The 20,346-nt window shown below is 34.0% G+C and overlaps 1 protein-coding gene across 1 annotated transcript in view; it reads right to left on the reverse strand.

Annotated features, from left to right (window-relative positions):
- The window catches only part of LOC143083962 (uncharacterized), a 58,378-nt gene extending 50,763 nt beyond the window's left edge, over nt 1-7,615 (reverse strand). The window contains exon 1 of the mRNA XM_076260379.1: nt 7,399-7,615. Coding sequence (XP_076116494.1) covers nt 7,399-7,612 — 214 coding nt within the window. The 5' untranslated portion in view covers nt 7,613-7,615. The remainder of the gene's footprint in view (nt 1-7,398) is intronic.
- Between the last annotated feature and the right edge of the window lie 12,731 nt (nt 7,616-20,346).

A 20,346-nucleotide genomic window follows, 5' to 3' on the forward strand; every position in this document is an offset into this window, starting at 1 on the left:
TCCTTCCATACACCGAATATACTAGCCCTATTGCTTGTAGTATCTGAGATATGGACTTGACCACCAAACCTTAACCTTGTTCACTGATCCATGACATGAGGTCGAGGTCAAGTGAAAACTGTCTGACAGACATGAGGACCTTTCAAGGTACGCACATATCAAATATAGTTATCCCTGGTTATCCTATTGCTTATAATAAGAAAGAATTCAACATTACAAAAAATCTGAACTTTTTTTTCAAGTGGTCACTGAACCATGAAAATGAGGTCAAGGACATTGGACATGTGACTGACGGAAACTTCGTAACATGAGGCATCTATATACAAAGTATGAAGCATCCAGGTCTTCCACCTTCTAAAATATAAAGCTTTTAAGAAGTTAGCTAACACCGCCGCCGTAGCCGCCGCCAGATCACTATCCCTATGTCGAGCTTTCTGCAACAAAAGTTGCAGGCTCGACAAAAAACAGCAAAATTTCCTTAAAATTACCAATTCACGGGCAGCAACCCAACAACGGGTTGCCCAATTCATCTGAAAATTTCAGGACAGATAGATCTTGACCTGATTTACAATTTTACCCTGTCAGATTTGCTCTAAATGCTTTGGTTTTTGAGTTATAAGCCAAAAACTGCATTTTACCCCTATGTTCTATTTTTAGCCATGGCGGCCATCTTGGTTGGTGGGTCGGGTCACCGGACACATTTTTAAAACTAGATACCCCAATGATGATTGTGGACAAGTTTGGTTTAATTTGGCCCAGCAGTTTCAGAGGAGAAGATTTTTGTAAAAGTTAACAACGACGACGGACGCCGGACGCAAAGTGAAGGGAAAAGCTCACTTGGCCCTGTGGGCCAGGTGAGCTAAAAATTACATCATATTTTCCTGTCTATAGGCACATCTACATAGTATGTCCTTATTATCTACAAAGTTTCATGAAATTTTGTTGTGTGGTTTCAGAGGAGTTGCGATGACAAACTGTTGCAGTAGTATATTTTGGCTAAAATTCTAAGTTAAAGGGGCATAACTCCTAGAACAAGAATGTGTCCAAAGTACACGGATGCCCCACTCCCATATCATTTTCCATGTTCAATGGACCGTGAAATTGGATAAAAAATATAATTAGGCATTAAAATTAGAAAGATAATATCATAGGGAACATTTGTACTAAGTTTCAAGTTGATTGGACTTCAACTTCATCAAAAACTACCTTGACCAAAAACTTTAACCTGAAACATGCACTTTCATTTTCTATGTTCAGTGGACCGTGAAATTGGGGTCAAAAGTTTAATTTGGCTTTAAAATTAGAAAGATCATATCATAAGGAACATGTGTACTAAGTTTCAAGTTGATTGGACTTGAACTTCATCAAAAACTACCTTGACCAAAAACTTTAACCTGAAGCGGGACAGACGGACGAACGAACGAATGGACGAACGAACAGACGGACGAACGGACGCACAGACCAGAAAACATAATGCCCCTCTACTATCGTAGGTGGGGCATAAAAACAGGAGTGCACACGCTGAAATGTCTCGCTTTCTTTACTAATCATTGATATTATGTTGATAGACCTGAATATAAAGCTTTATTACAACTGTCACATAAACTCAACATTAACCAAGAAAACAAAACATTGATCAATGAACCATGAAAATGAGGTAAAGGTCAGATGAACCATGCCAGGCAGACATGTACAGCTAACAATTCTTCAATACAAGAAATACAGTTGACTAATTGCTTATAAATTAAGAAAAACAGACCAAAACACAAGCACTTAACACTTCACAATGGACCGTGAAAATGAGGTCAAGGTCAAATAAAACCTGCGTAACAGACGTATAGATCATAAAATATTTCCATACACCAAATATAGTTGACCTAATGCATAGAGTATTAGAAAAATAGACCAAAACTCAAAAACTTAACTTTGACCACTGAACCATGAAAATGAGGTCAAGGTCAGATGACACCTGTCAGCTAGACATGAACACCTTACAATCATTTCATACAACAAATATAGTAGACCTACTGCATATAGTATAAGAAAAACAGACCAAAACACAACAAGAGTGCACACGCTGAAATGTCTCGCCTTCTATACCGCCGCCGGATCACTATCCCTATGTCGAGCTTTCTGCAACAAAAGTTGCAGGCTCGACAAAAACTTAACTATAACCACTGAACCATGAAAATGAGGTCAAGGTCAGATGACACCTGCCAGTTGGACATGTACACCTTACAGTCCTTCCATACACCGAATATACTAGACCTATTGCTTATAGTATCTGAGATATGGACTTGACCACCAAAACTTAACCTTGTTCACTGATCCATGAAATGAGGTCGAGGTCAAGTGAAAACTGTCTGACGGGCATGAGAACCTTGCAAGGTACGCACATACCAAATATAGTTATCCAATTACTTATAGTAAGAGAGAATTTAACATTACAAAATATCTTAACTTTTTTTTCAAGTAGTCACTGAACCGAACCATGAAAATGAGGTCAAGGACATTGGACATGTGACTGACGGAAAGTTCGTAACATGAGGCATCTATATGCAAAGTATGAAGCATCCAGGTCTTCTACCTTCTAAAATATAAAGCTTTTAAGAAGTTAGCTAACGCCGCCACCGTAGCCGCCGCCGGATCACTATCCCTATGTCGAGCTTTCTGCAACAAAAGTTGCAGGCTCGACAAAAATTGAATCGTAGTTTCCTGTCGATATGCACATTTACATAGTATGTTTATATTATCTACAAACATTCATGAAATTCTGTTGTGAGGTTTCAGAGGAGTTGCGTTCTGGCCAAAATTCTAAGTTAATGGGGCATAACTCCTAAAAAAAATTGAATCGTTATATCCTGTCTATATGTAAATCTACATAGTATGTCCTTATTATCTACAAAATTTCATAAAATTCTGTTCTGGGGTTTTAAAGGAGTTGCGATAACAAGAACAGGACTGACTTATGGACGGACAGACAGACAGGGGGGTGAAAAAAAATGAATTGTTATATCCTGTCTGTATGGAAATCTACCTAGTATGTCCCTATTATCTACAAAGTTTCCTAAAATTCTGTTATGGGGTTTTAAAGGAGTTGCGATAACAAGAACAGACTGACTTATGGACGGACGGACAGACAGGGGGGTGAAAAACATTATACTCTCGGCAACTTCGTTGCGTGGAGTATTAGGTCCGAGACCACAATTGTCGTCCCTTGATTTTCGTTGTTCACAAATATAGTCCCTAGTGTTGACAGTGGGTTACTTGCCATTAATTTTTATAACCCTTCCAAATTTATTTCTCCATGTTTAATGCATCAAATTGCAAGTAGGGGGGTAAAAGTACACTGTAAAAAAAATTGGGTCCAGAATTTTAAAGGAAAGTAGTGATTTGGTCCAGGTGAAAAAGGTTGAAAAATAGTACTTCGGAAGCTGTCAAAAGATTTCAAGGCGCCCTAAAGATAAAATTGTCCATATTTTGAGTTTGAAAAGGCGATGAAGTTTTCTATTATTTTGATATATTTTGTCCCAAAAGTAGTACAACACACTGTAAAAGTTTCTTTGAGAAAGCGCAGGTGGGATTTTTTTTATTTTCATTTATGTTCTAAAAGAAATGCACTACGAAATAATTGTGGTCTCGGACCAGTATAAAAATGCAACTACAGGTAAAAACCATCTTTCAATGGTATCAAAATAAATCCTTATATCATTGATTACTCACGAACCATACCGTTTATCTACTTTGATTTCAACGAAAATGCAAAAAAGGGTAACAGGAGTGCTCAGGCTGAAATGTCTCGCCTTCTTTACTGACCATTGATTTTATGTTGATAGTCATAAATATAAAGTCTACTACAAGTATCACATAACTTTAACATGATCAAAGAAAATTAGGTTAAGGTCAGATAAACCAAACGGGAAATACATGTACACCTTTCAATCATTCAATACACTAAATAAAGTTGACCTATCGCTTATAGTTTTGAAGAAAAAGACTTAACCAGGAAAACTAAACCTTGATCAATGAACGATGAAATGAGGTCAAGGTCTGATGTTAACCAGACGTGTGCAGTTTAAAAAGTCATCTCCTTATTATCATCCTTTACCGATAAGATGTTACTTTGCCACAAGTTGGTCAAACCAGTGTTCACAAATCATTTAGAAAATTGCCATTCATAATTTTTGATGCAATGACATGCTAATATACACTTTCATTTTTTGAAATCAAGAACTTTCCTTATTAGCTTCGCTTTTCAAAAAAAAAAAAAATATGCATGTCAACAAATATGACAGAAGTTAAAGTTTGCGGACATCATCTAATATAGCGTTCCTGTGTACTGCACGGAGATTTAGAATTCCAATCCCAACTTTTCCTGAACCAAGTAAGTAGTAATTACATTTTGTGTATATACGGCCTTTAGCTGGTAGTGTTTGGAATTGCCCGGTAGACTGCATGTGTCATAGGCTGAATCCCGACTTATTCAAACCAAAGATTTTGTGCTTCTCCGCAAAGCATGCAGTATTGAGGGATAATTGCATAGACCTCTTTTTTCTGGGTAAAACAAATAATCAATTTAGTGAAATGTGTTGCTCGAGTTCCGGTAGTCTATTGTGATAACACATTCTTATTCAATTGTTAACATTTTTACGCTGATATTTCCTCTTTTTTAATGCGAACTCGGTTGGCACATTGATAGATAAAACATAAAATACAAAATAACAAATATCAAAACAAGTAAAAGAAAATATCATAAATAGAAAACCCCGAGGATTTATGTTAAGTTCCGGAGATCATTGAATTATAAGGCAAAAACGAAATATCTGTCTGTTTACTGTTATCCAACCTACCCTACTTTTGAGCGCCGACCCTAAGTCATTTTATTTCCATCGTAAAGTGAAAAATAAACTGAACTCGTGTCAAAAGTGAAGTTAGTATTGCCAATATGTGTTTAATCCTTATAATTCTTCAGCAAAACATTTTTGTTGTTGATGGCTACTATATATTTTTACCATCAAAAGCACAATGGCAAGTCGTAACTAAGGAGTACGCCGCCATCTTGACTTTCTAAAAACCATAAATGTCCAATAAATACAACGGAATCTTAAATGAAATAGCACCTACCTCAAAAACTTCATTTTAATTAAATTTTATCCGAATTTAAAGCGTACATGTAACGAAATAATATTTCCCTTGAAAATTTCCATTCGTATGACGTCGTGTTTTGCCATGACGTAAATTTGCCAAATCATTCATGAAATTTCGGGGAATTTTATTAAATTTAATTTTTGTACATTTTCGAAGCTTTAGTGCAATAAATTTATTTCTTTTTTTGTTATATATGCACTAGAATAGTCATAACTGTTATGCAATTGTTTTTTAATCTCAATTTGCTGAAAATCCCGGGATCACTGCAAGCTTGTGTATCGCGCATGAATAGATTACAAAAGTAGTTTCGGAAACATGGTTTATCGAAGTGTAAACTTAGAGAAAAATTCTAATTGACCAATCCAATTCAAGTATTTATAGATATGCAAATCATTAAGAATTATATCCTAATGTTCACAATCGTGAATATGACAGCTGTTTTAAGGAAATTCGCGACTCATGTGATGTAATGAACACTTTGCCATCATTTTTTCCAACCTATAACAAAGGGAAACAATCCAATCATTAAAAATACGGGTAAACTCTACCCATGATCAACTCGGACCACAACAAGACGAAACCGCATGACTCAAAATCATGACACAAAAAATAAAATGAAAAAATAAAATAAAACAGAAATACAGACCTACCTACCCTATTTATTTAAATTATGTAATCTTAAACAGACATATATATTTTTTTGGCCTGATATGAAAGAATTTGTTATAAATCCTCTTTACGCTAACAAATACAACAACAAAAATTCCAGTTAGAGGACAGTGGTTGTTTTAAAGTGCCTTTTCGTGCCCATGATTTGATAAAGTATATACATCTGTAAATTAATTTTAGATGTGACTGTCAAGTATTTAGTCTTTGCTGGAAAATTGTTATGTTCAAAACTGTTTCAGAAAATACCTAACTATTACCAAAATTTTGCAGTGAGAAAATATTTCACATATTCGGAATAAATTCCTGACAAAACTTGTAAATGAAAATATTTCATGTTAAAAAAGAAGAATTTTTAACAGTGACAAAATGTAGTAATAGGCAAAACAGATAGCGTGCAGATGAACTCCGACACCTTCATAGCATACTATATATGGGTTTTACTTGTTTTTGACATGCAGTTGTTAACATTGCAGTCCTCTCTAACAGTTTGTTTACGGGTAAACATTGCGTCATTGGCAGTCGTACAACAACATGTCAATATTTTTTTTATTTTTTTTTTTATTGTTATGCTTTATTCTTATATCATGTATATTTCTGTCCTTATATTTAAAATTTTATGTGAAAAATCAACAAACCACTCTGTATTTCTGACCGTATTTCCATTTTTACATGGAAAGTTTTGCATTGCTTGTTGACATTGGTAAAGGGTGCTTTCAGACACGTCCACGTTTCAAGGTCGTCAAAACTGTTTTTTTGAGAAGAACCCTCAAAGCGATCGTTACCAAGGCACTTGTCGTTAGAAAAATGTGTTAAAAACTGTGCACTGTTAAAGGGCCGGGTCATCTTATATCTTTTAAAATAGATTGAGAATGTGTCCATGGGACACACATGATGCCCTGTTTGCATATAATGTTTTAAAGGTACATAACTCAAGAACGTTAAAAGGGACGCCACCAAAATTAAAAATTGTTGTTAGTTTTGTGGTAATGAGCATCGTATATCAGTTTCAAACAAGAATGTGTCCATAGAACACGAATGCCCCATTCGCACGATCATTTTTTAGAAAGATCATATCATACGGAACATGTGTACTTAGTTTCAAGTTGATTGGACTTCAACTTCATCAAAAACTACCTTCACCAAAAACTTTAACCTGAAACTTGCACTATCATTTTCTATGTTCAGTGGACTGTGAAATTGTGGTGAAAAATCTAATTTGGCATTTAAATTAGAAAGATCATATCATATGTAACATGTGTACTAAGTTTCAAGTTGATTGGACTTCAACTTCATCAAAAACTACCTTGACCAATAACTTTAACCTGAAGCCGGACAGACGAACGGACGGACGATCAAATGAGCGAACAGACCAGAAAACATAATGCCCATCTACTATCGTAGGTGGGGCATACAAATTTGGTTGAGGCAAACTAATGTAAGAGTACAGACACTAATTTTGGGATGCATGTCCGAACTTCACATAATGCTCGGACAGACGTACAGACGGACAAGGGTAAGACTTAATTTCCCCTCCGATGCGACAGGGGCATAAACAAACATTTTGTATATTTCACCTCTTACCTGGATTTATAAGAATCCATTCTCTTGTCTGGACGTCAAGGCCACATCGACCTTCAAGGAGAGAGATACCATCTGTAGGATGTCTCCCTTCGGGAATGATGTCCCCCACTAATAGCTTCACCAGAGTAGATTTTCCGACGGCGAACTGGCCAGTCACCATACAGCGCATGTCATAAGATTCATAGGTTCCTTTACCCGTTAAACGATTTAACATAGTGTATTCTGTAAAAATTAAAGATTTGGACCAACTTGAAAACTGGACTCATAATCAAAAATCTAAATACATGTTTAAATTCAGCATATCAAAGAACCCCAAGAATTCATTTTTTGTTAAAATCAAACTAAGTTTAATTTTGGACCCTTTGGACCTTAATGTAGATCGATTGAAAACGAGACCAAAAATTTAAAGTCTAAATGTCCCCCACTAATAGCTTCACCAGAGTAGATTTTCCGACGGCGAACTGGCCAGTCACCATACAGCGCATGTCATAAGATTCATAGGTTCCTTTACCCGTTAAACGATTTAACATAGTGTATTCTGTAAAAATTAAAGATTTGGACCAACTTGAAAACTGGACTCATAATCAAAAATCTAAATACATGTTTAAATTCAGCATATCAAAGAACCCCAAGAATTCATTTTTTGTTAAAATCAAACTAAGTTTAATTTTGGACCCTTTGGACCTTAATGTAGATCGATTGAAAACGAGACCAAAAATTTAAAGTCTAAATAAACGGTTAGATTCGGCATATCAAAGAACCCCAGTAATTTATTTTTTTATGAAATCAAACAACGTTTAATTATAGACCCTTTGGACCTCAATGTGGACCAATTTAAAAATGGGGCCCAACATCCAAAAACTTAATACACGGATAGATTCAGCATATTTAAGAACCCCATATACATTCAATTTTTGTTGAAATCAAACAAAGTTTAATTTTGTACCCCGATTTGGACCAACATGAAAACTGGGCTCATAATCAAAAATCTAATTACATGTTTAGATTCAACATATCAAAGAATCCAAAGTATTCAATATTTTTTAAAATCATACTAAGTTTAATTTTGGACCCTTTGGACTGTATTGTAGAACAATTTGAAAAGGAGACCAAAAATTAAGAATCAAAATACACGGTTAGATTTTTCATATCAAAGAACCCCAATAAATCAATTTTTGATGAAATCAAACAAAGTTTAATTTTGGACCCTTTGGACCTCAATGTGGACCAATTTAAAAACAAGCCCTACATCCAAAAACTTAATACACGGATAGATTCAGTATATCAAAGAACCCCGTATATACAATTTTTGTTAAAATCAAACAAAGTTTAATTTTGGACACTTTGGACCTCAATGTGGACCAATTCAAAAACGGGGCCCAAAATCAAAAAACATAATACACTGTTAGATTTGGCGTATCAAAGAAACCCCAATAAATAAAATTTGTGATGAAATCAAACAAAGTTTAATTTTTGACCCTTTGGACCTCAATGTGGACCAATTTGAAAACGGGACAATACTGTGCAATTGAATATTTCTTGCTATTGCGCAAAACCAAGGTCAAGTGAAAACTGTCTGACAGGCATGAGGACCTTGCAAGGTACGCACATACCAAATATAATTAACCTATTAATTAAATAGAAAATTTCTTGCTATTGCGCAATATTATATATATATATACATATATATGGGTTCCAATCCCAGCGAGGGAAGAACCAAAAATTTGCGAAAGCAAATTTACAGATCTAACATTGTTGGGTTGATGTTTAGACGAGTTGTATATACATTATGTACACAGCCATGTATCACCATCATTGATGGCGATCCGATGGATACATCTGTTGTAGGGTTGTCACTGACTCAGACGTACTTATGAATATAATTATTTTCTGTGACTGTATCTTACATTAATTTGTAGGATCCTTTACTATAGATAATTTAGATGATCTGTAACAATAACATCTTCATGCCTTATATATCATGTACTGTAGTACGCCGCTAGATTAAAACTGACGTGGAAAGGTAACACATGGCCAGCGAAAGCTCTTTTTTTGAGAGCCCAGGTGGTCGTGTGGTCTAGCGGGACGGCTGCAGTGCAGGCGATTTGGTGTCACGATATCACAGTAGCATGGGTTCGAATCCAGGCGAGGGAAGAACCAAAAATTTGCGAAAGCAAATTTACAGATCTAACATCGTTGGGTTGATTTTTAGACGAGTAGTATATATATATATAAAGATAGATTCGGCATATCAAAGAACCCCAATAAATAAATTTTTGATGAAATCAAACAAAGTTTAATTTTGGACCCTTTGGACCTCAATGTGGACCAATTTAAACACAGGGCCCAAAATCAAAAAAACTTAATACACGGTTAGATTCGGCATATTAAAGAAACGCCCAATAATTCAATTTGTGATGAAATCAAACAAAGTTTAATTTTGGACCCTTTGGAACTCAATGTGGACCAATTTAAAAACAAGCCCTACATCCAACAACTTAATACACGGATAGATTCAGCATATCAAAGAACCCTGTATATTCAATTTTTGTTGAAATCAAACACAGTTTAATTTTAGACCCTTTGGACCTCAATGTGGACCAATTCAAAAACGGGGCACAAAATCAAAAAACTTAATACACGGTTAGATTTGGCGTATCAAAGAAACCCCAATAAATAAATTTGTGAAGAAATCAAACAAAGTTTAATTTTTGACCCTTTTGACCTCAATGTAGACCAATTTAAAAACGGGGCCAAACATCCAAAAACTTAATACACGGATAGATTCAGCATATCAAAGAACCCCATCTATTCAATTTTTGTTGATATCAAACAAAGTTTAATTTTGGATCCCGATTTGGACCAACTTGAAAACTGAGCCCAAAATCAACAATCTAATTACAGGTTTGGATTCAGCATATCAAAGAATCCCAAAAATTCTATTTTTTCTTCAATCAAACTAAGTTAAATTTGGACCCTTTGAACCTTAATGTAGAACAATTTGAAAAGGGGACCAAATATTAAGAATCTAAATACATATTTTAGATTCGGCATATCAAAGAACCCCAATACATAAGTTTTTGATGAAATCAAACAAATTTTAATTTTGGACCCTTTGGACCTCAATGTGGACCAATTTAAAAACGGGGCCCAATATAAAAAAAAAAAACTTAAAACACGGTTAGATTTGGCATATCAAAGAAACCCCAATAATTCAATTTGTTATGAAATCAAACAAAGTTTAATTTTGGACCCTTTGGACCTCAATGTGGACCAGTTTTAAAAGGGGCCCAAAATCCAAAAACTTAATACACGGTTAGAATCACCATACTAAAGAACCCAAATAATTCAAGAATAAAACCCCATTGAAATTGTTCAAGAAATAAGTAATTTATACAAAGTATTAGAAAAGTATTGTTGTTGGCCCCTTTTGGTCCCTAATTCCTAAACAGTTAGGGCCATAACCCCCAAAATCAATCCTAACCTTCCTTTTTTGGTATGGAACCTTGTGGTACAAAATTTCAAAAAGATCCATACACTTACACACAAGATATTGTCTGGAAACTAGAAACAAGAGTGCACACGCTGAAATGTCTTGCCTTCTTTACTAATCATTGATATTATGCTGATAGTCGTAAGTATAAAGCTTTATTAAAAACTGCCACATAAACTTATTAACCAAGATAACTAAACAAAGACCAATGAACCATGAAAATGAGGTCAATTTCAGATGAACCATGCCAGACAGACATGTACAGCTAACAATGCTTCCATACAACAAATATAGTTGACCTATTACTTATAGTTTAAGAAAAATAGACCAAAACACAAAAACTTAACACTGAGCAATGAACCGTGAAAATGAGGTCGAGGTCAAATAAAACCTGCGTGACTGACAAAGATCATAAAATATTTCCATACACCAAATATAGTTGACCTATGACATATTGTATTAGATAGAAAGACCAAAACTCAAAAACTTAACTTTGACCACTCAACAAAGAAAATGAGGTCAAGGTCAGATGACATCTGCCAGCTAGACATGTACACCTTACAATCATTCCATACAACAAATATCTATTGCATTAAGTAAAAGAAAAACAGGCCAAAACACAAAAACTTAACTATAACCACTGAACCATGAAAATGAGGTCAAGGTTGGATGACACCTGCCAGTTGGACATGTACACCTTACAGCCCTTCCATACAGCGAATATACTAGTCCTATTGCTTATAGTATCTGAGATATGGACTTGACCACCAAAACTTAACCTTGTTCACTGATCCATGAAATGAGGTCGAGGTCAAGTGAAAACTGTCTGACAGGCATGAGGACCTTGCAAGGTACGCACATACCAAATATAATTACCCTATTAATTATAATAAGAGAGAATTCAACATTACAAAAATCTGCAATTTTTTTTCAAGTGGTCACTGAACCATGAAAATGAGGTCAAGGACATTTGACATGTGACTGACGGAAACTTCGTAACATGAGGCATCTATATACAAAGTATGAAGCATCCAGGTCTTCCACCTTCTAAAATATAAAGCTTTTAAAAAGTTAGCTAACGCTGCCGCCGTAGCCGCCACCGGATCACTATCCCTATGTCGAGCTTTCTGCAACAAAAGTTGCAGGCTCGACAAAAATGCGCATTTGGACCCCTTTTTAGGCTGTTAATTCCTAAACTGTTGGGACCATATTCCCCAAAACCAATCCCGACCTTCCTTTTGTGGTTTCAAACCTTGTGTTTAAATTTCATGGAGATCCATTCACTTAAACTAAAGTTATTGTCTGGAAACTTAGTGTCTTCGGACGACGCAATATCAATATACGGCCGCAAATTTTTTGTGGTAGTAAAAAAACCACAAGGCATGCCCGTTTACAAAAGAAACTCCAAACTCCAACCTTCTGTCACGTGACCAATGTCTTGACATAAGAAGCCATTAAATCGTTTGCCGTCCAACTGTTTAGATTACTTATCCAATTTGTAGCTAATGTTTCTTTAACAATTAATTTTTCCAATTTACCACTTAATGATATAGTGATGTTCTTCTTGGTCAGAGATGGGTCTTTATGTGACTTTTTAAATATCCTTTCTTTTAAAAAATCTTGGAGGTATACAAATATAAACATAAAAGCTACTATTGATGTTAAAATACCTCCTTATAAAAAGGATTTTTAAAATCCCATTGCCTACCATGGTGATAGATATTAACATCCATTTTTGTTTTAGGTCTTGTAATGTCAAAATAAACTTTTACTGGTATGTATTCCAAAAATAGAAAATAATGAACAATGTATATTAAAATTTATTTTCAGATGTCCATATCTGATGATCTCACTGTGTTCGTGTAGCTTCAAAAAAGCCTCAGGAAGTTTGGCCAATCAGAACTAAAGATTTCCTATAGCAAGCAGGTGTTGCATCCTATCATCTAGATGACACTTTTTTTAACAACCCTCAATGTATTATCCATTCAAACTTTGATCATATATGGAACAAATAATTTGACCAATCATCTAACAAACCATAAAATCAGGAATGTATCATTTAGGTCAACTCTGTCAGGAAGATATATGTTCATTTTAAAATAATAATCTGATCAATTCAAAATTGTGTCCTTAACCGCAAATTGGCAATCAAAGGGGAATAACACCTATAAATAAAGGAAACAGTAGTTTATTGATGCTCAAATTTTGCAAATCGATTAGAAAGCGACAAAGGTAACACACAGAAACTGAGGGAACCCTATGAACTCCAAAGGTGCATCGACATGGTAAGCGTCTCCTGTTATGCAAACATCACCCGCCATGCAAATTCACACTTAGTAAAAAGTCACATTCGAAAAAAGGACTCAATCAATAAATAACAGATCAGAGGACTTAAATGGTATCTAAATATTTACAAAAGCAGTGAGTAAAGACACAGACACATCATATATATGTCAACCAATGTGTAATGGTGACTGTAGAACTAAGGTAGTGTTAATTTCAATCTTTTTTTTTCTCATTGCTGTGTTAGAGCAGTTATTGGGAACAATCTTTACTTTCACAAAGATTGATAAAATTTGAATTTTTTTTTTTAGTATTACATGACAGCTTCTAACGTATCTGGGGAGGACAGACATTACTGTTATATTTAATTGGTCATGGAGCACAAGATATTTTTTAAACATTTAAAAATACAGGAGATTTGTTTCAAAAGAAGCCGTGGCAAATTTCGACCAATATTAACTTTCGAAGAAAATATCAGTCTGTAGAAAGACACATGTTTAGTAAATGTAAACAGATTGAAAAATTAATCAAATGAAGTCCGTATATTGTGAATATGCACGAGCATAACATATTAACGGTACCAATTTTACTTTTTTTTCATTTACATTCTGTTGCTTTTTTTTTTTTTAAATTGGTCAAAAGTATCAGTGAAAGAAATTTAATGTGGACATCCGTATCTGGTGCAGAAAAATTAGTATAGATGTTGTTTTAAACAGATACAACGGAAGATCTGCCATAAACACCAAATTCTAACGAAATAACGAAAAAGGTATAGCATAAATACAACTCTTTTAAGGATTTCTGATTTGGGACAGCACATGAATATATTGAAGTTTTAAATTAGTGTTTTAATATCTCAACCCCCAACCTTCTTTTATTCCCGATCAGAAGTTTAATCAAGCAGACATCCAAAAACTTACTACAGGAAAAACACTTTATTCTTAAATAACGGAATGATAGACAAGAATACTGGCAGATCATAACAAGACTTACCTTCTGGAGTCTTTAACATGACAGTCTACAAAAGAATAAACAATCTGATATCACATAACAATTCATAAACTTGTTGTGTCTACGGTAAAATGTTAAGCCATTAAGACGAGAAAATCAACAGTTTAATATCCAGCAATCAATAATAAAAATACAAATATATCAGACAGCAACTAAAAACAACCCGTGAAGTACTGGCTTCAGACTTTGAACATGCATATACAGAATGTTGTGGTGAAACAGGTTTGTGAGTGCTCACTCCCCCTAAACTTGAGACAGTGGTGCAACAACACAACACAATAACATATCAGTTTGAAAATATCTGATGTATCACTTTGAAATGGACGAAAAGTGATGACAAAAACTGTTTTGGCCCTTCAGGACAGGTGAGCTAAAAACCATTAAAAATGTAAACATGACTATACACAATACTAGATATGGACAATGTCCCCCACCTCCTTTCTGCTCTGCCACATGCACGAGTATAGTTCCACATATTTTAGATTTGACAAACAGTGATGTTGGCATACAACTTGAAATTGTTACACTGTCTGTAAGACACAAATGATGCCTCCGCCTGACCATAGGAAATGATAAATTTAACACTATGTATCATGATGTTACTGTAGAAGGAGATAGCCGAACAAACCATGATCTCTTTATGGAGCTAGTACCAAAAAAATGACTGTCCAACTACCTGTCATTTTCAGAATATTTGAAAAAAATCAAAATCTGTGGCCATGCACACCTCTATTATGTGTATGAACATCCTACAAAATATTAAAGTTGTACCTCCAAAACTGTAGGACGAGATGGCCGGACGAACAATGTATGCTAATCCGGACATATGAACGGAAGAACAGACGGACGGACAGACAGACGGGGGTAAATTTATATGCTCCCTCGACATTTTGTCGCTGGGGCATAAAAACAATCTAAACAACATCTTTAAAATCTTTTACAAACCACAAAAAAGTCTATTTACATTATAAGGGTTGAGCATCTTCTTCTTGTTAATACTGTTATATTTGATTAGCATACAAATAAATCACAAAGGACAAGATTCATGTATTCATAGGACAAGGTATGATAAGGGGCAATGTTGCCTAATGACCACACAAAAGTACTTTTTTATCCAATGTTATCCATAAAAAAAATGAAAAATTCAAATGTTTTCATACAACTCATATTAAGTCGACTCCTATATTGATATATTAAGAAACAATGTTTGCATGAAAAATCATATTGATTTTGTATCTATATAATCCGTCAAAACAACCCGAATTTTCCTTAGCAACGCATAGTTAGTTTTAAGTTAACAATTGAAGAACATTTAAAAAGATGTTTAGTATCAGAGTGTAATTGTTTAGCTTGAAACGTGGAACTAAAGGATATTGATGAGTACCTTTAGTGCAGAAGTGCAATTCTAATATAATTCTTCATTCAGTGTTTCCATGGTTACACAGGAACGTATCCATGATATAATATCTTGCTCAGCAACCATCGCAAATCAGGTTTCAATTAATTTATGTATTTTTTTTCTTCGCCCAAAGATTGAACAATTTAACTTAGATAAATAGAGAATGTGTCCATTGGCATAGGGACTCAGTTGATTTCCCGGCTAACATATAAAGTTATACAGAGACATGATATCTCAAGAACTTTAAAAGTGACGCTACTAAAATTTGAACTTAAACTGAGTTTTGTGGCAATAATCATTGTATATGCATTTCATAACATTGAATTGAGATAAACTCAAGTTAGAGGTCGGAAATATCAGCATTTTTTTTCATTTGTAGGTGTAATACCACCGTTGATTTTCTCCTATTAGCCTTTGTTAAATTTGCACTTTTCAAAAAAATGTGCAGAATTTATCTTTTTTTCAAATAAAGAAATACTTGGCATGCATGAGTAAAGTTTAATCCTATCCAATACTATAGAAAAAATTTCACATAACATGTCATTGCATATAAGAAAATAACCATCATTGGAAGTTAACCAATCAAATTTCTCCCCTTATTTTATCTGTGTACAAGGTTTAGTCACCATGTAACCTCAAGTTTGCAAAATTTTCTTTAGAAATCCCAAATAGAAAAGTAATGGTGTTTTGAAATACCCAAGACATATGTTTATGACACAGAAATTTTTTTACTGCAATAAAATGTAGGATTAATAACCCTAATTCAAGGGAATATTTTTTTCGACCTACTTTCGTATACAACCGGATGTGACGTACCATGATTTGGTAGTATTACACCTCATAAAGGAGCATAACCTTGGAACAGAAAAAAGAAATCACCAAAATTCATACTGGGTCTGTGTTTTGTGGTAATAAGCATTGTATATAAGTTTCATAACATTTTGTTGAAGCATAAAATTAAAGTTAGAGAACTGAAACGAACAATTTAGCAATTTTGCTTTTAGTAAAGGGGCATAACTCTTGAACTGGAAAAGTGGCGCCATCAACTTTCAAACTCTATCTGTGTTTTGTGGTAATGAACAGTGTGTATAAGTTTTGTATCATTTGGTAGAGACAAACTAAAGTTGGAAAACGGAAACGAAAAATTCAGCATTTTTTCCTTTTGTTAAGGAGCATAACTCTAGTATCAAGTGACACCAGCAAAATCGAAATTGACCTGTGTTTTGTGATGATAAGCATTGTGTATAAGTTTCTTAACATTTGGTTGAGGCAAACTAAAGTTAGAGATCGGAAACCAATTTTGGAACGTACAGACGGACAGACCTATAATGTATGTATGTACGTATTTATAGACGGACAAGGGAACAACTTAATGCTCGTTCTGGTACTGAGAGGAAGTATGCATGCTCTTTACTACATACATGGAGCACAAAAAAATAGTTGAGAATTATAAGAGTTGAAATTATTGATGTATTAACTTGGCTGCTGACTTTCAAAATTTACATGAACGTCCATTTTTTTTAAAACCTTTTAGTTGTAAAATAAATTTTATGCAGTAAAAAGTAGTACCATTCAAATTATTATTTAGAACATTGAGTAAATTGATGCATACTGTACACTGTGATTGTTAAATTGATCTACATATTGATATTTTTCAACCGGGCCCGAGAGGATAGGGGGCGATGACTTTGGGTTCTTTTACAGTTTTATTTTTAATCTAAGACAAAGATGAATATATCATGAAATAAACAGCTGCGCCATGAGCGCATGATACGCCCAACGTCTTGTGTGGAAGTTTTATGCAATAATCATAAATAGTTTCTGAGGAAGTTTTAAGCAATAACCATTTATTGTTTTTGAGACACGGCGGCACATGTGAAACAAGTCCCCCCCCACCCTGTTTATTTTATACAAATATCACTAAAATAAAATTTTGAATCAAACCAAAAAGTATACAGATCTTTAAATTAGTATAACAAAGAAGTGTGTACAGTTTCAAGCAATAATCATAAATTGTTTTGAGATACGGCACGACATGCAAAAAAAAAAAACTCCCCTTTTTTACAAAATACTCAATAACTCAAAAATAAAATTTTGAGTCATCACCAAAAAGTATACAGATCTTTAGATTAATATAACAAAGAAGTGTGTAAAGTTTTAAGCAATAATCATAAATCGTTTTTGAGATACAGCACGACATGTAAAAAAAACCTCCCCCTTTTTTACAAAATACTCAATAACTCAAAAATGAAATTTTGAATCATCACCAAAAAGTATACAGATCTTTAGATTAATATAACAAAGAAGTGTGTAAAGTTTTAAGCAATAATCATAAATTGTTTTTGAGATACGGCGCGACATGTAAAAAAAACCTCCCCCTTTTTTATAAAATACTCAAAAACTCAAAAATGAGAAATTTTGAATCATCACCAAAAAGTATACAGATATTTAGATTAATATAACTAAGAAGTGTGTAAAGTTTTAAGCAATAATCAAGAAACGTTTTTGAGATACGGTGCGACATGTGAAAAAAAAACACACCCCTGTTTTAGTTACAAAGTGCCGCAACTCAAAAAGTTTAAATCTTATTTTCACCAAAAAGTATACAGATCATTTGACCATCATTAGAAACAACTATATTAAGTTTCATGAAATTTGGATAAGTCGTTCTCAAGTTACGGTGCGACATGTTTACGCCGGACAGACGGACGGACGGACACCGGACATTTGTATACCATAATAAGTCCCGTCAAAATTTTGACGGACGTATAAAAATAGAATAATAACATATCTATCTTTGGGCAATCCGGAAAATGATAGGAGTCCAGTGGTTTTAGTCATTTTGTTCAATGCATTTATTATAATTAAGAAGATGTGGTATGGTTGACAATGGGACAACTCTCCACTCAAAAGACCAAAATGACACAGAAATTAACAACCGTATGGCCTTCAACATGAGCAAAGCCCATACCACATTGTCAGTTATAAAAGGCCCCGAAATAACAGTGTCAAACGATTAAAACGAGATAACCAACGGCCTAATATATGCAGACAAAAATTAACCAAAAACAAATATGTAACACATTCATGACATAAGCAAACGATAACCACTAAATTACAGGAGTCGGTTTCACATAAAAACTTACGACTAAGAATGATCATAAGTATAATTGTTAATGACTCACAATCAATCTTACTCGTAAGTCTTTTTTTGAGAAACTGACTCCATGCTCCTGACTTTGGACAGGCACCATGGGCACACACATAGATAATGTGGCAGATTAAACATGTTAGCGGGATCTGAAACCTCACCCTAACCTTGGATAGTGGTGTAACAGTAAAACATAAGAACGAACTATTAAAGTCAGTTAAAAAAAAGGCTAAGATCAATAAATATACAAATAAGTGGACGTGGCCGGGTACTTGTACATTCCAAAAACAAAAAACACTGAATCTTTTTGTTCCTCATTATCTAACAGGTACAAGGTGTGCTTCTCTTGAGTAAGGAAATGTCTTTTCTACATCCCTTGAGAAGATACACAAAATACAAGTTTAATATACATTGTCCAAAATTAGACATGTTAGAATGGACTGGATAGGGAATGTGTCAAAAAGACAATTTATTTCTTTTACAAAAAAAAAGCTTCTCCTTTTATTTTATATTAGAGAAAAGATTATAAAAAAGAAAAAGTGAAAAGAAATAAAAAACAGTCACAGAAAAGATGGTTTTCTATTTTTTTTAACTGAAATTTTTACCATGGTGTAATGTCAGCTTTTAGCAAGAACGTAACAGCTGTCTGATTAGCTTATATACGAGAGTAGACACATGGATTTTCAATTATAAAAAATTAAGCATGCAAATGCAATGTAATGTATCTTCGGGTTTTGAAAGTAGATATTTTGTTGAGATTATTTCATAGTATCACATTTGACTTGTATTTTTTCAATATTTGCATACACTTAATTAAAGTTTTAAAATTATATCTAAACCTTGCAGTATTTCTTTTACATGTTTTAAATACATGTTATATATTTAAAATATTTATAATAAATTTAATGAGTTAAGATTTTTGTTTCTTTTAAATTATTTTAAAAAAAAATCAAATAATTTCCTGTATAATCCATTGACAGGGGAGGTAATCTCGGTTCTAATTTTGTTTCCACGTTAAATCGATTTAAATTTCCAGTTGCCATTTACGTACTATGTACACGGATAAAAAGGGTTATAATTTGGTAGGGTCTTTATTCATTTAGTGTTGTTGAATGTACAGTTTGCTGGTTGTTCTTTGACAACACTGCCACTGTCCCTTTAAAAAAATGATGCAAAATCACGTTCCTTTACTTTGCTCGACTTAAAATAAACCGTAAACATGATAAAGAACGAAAAAGCTTTTTTCCTTCCCGGCATTGAAGTTTAGTAACTCAATCAAGATCACCTGAGTTAAAATAAGATACTCGAGCAGATTTGAAAATGCAAGTTCGTTCCGGTCCTTGGTTCACATATTATTGACGTTTTCGTAAAAACATGGAATTTTCAGTGAAGACATTTTGAATTTTGAACATGAGCGGACGCGAGTACCATGAATATATTTACAAACAGTGAATTATTTCCTTACAACAAACAACACATTGAAATATATTCGTGGTACTCGCATCCGCTCATAATTAAAAATTGCTCAAACGGACAGAAAAACTTCGGATTTTCATAAAATTTACGTTTTTCATGAGAAAGTGAGAGGTATTTAATATTTTTTTCACACGG

The sequence above is a fragment of the Mytilus galloprovincialis genome, chromosome 7 (assembly GCF_965363235.1).
Source record: "Mytilus galloprovincialis chromosome 7, xbMytGall1.hap1.1, whole genome shotgun sequence".
In the NCBI taxonomy this organism is placed as follows: Eukaryota; Metazoa; Mollusca; class Bivalvia; order Mytilida; family Mytilidae; genus Mytilus; species Mytilus galloprovincialis.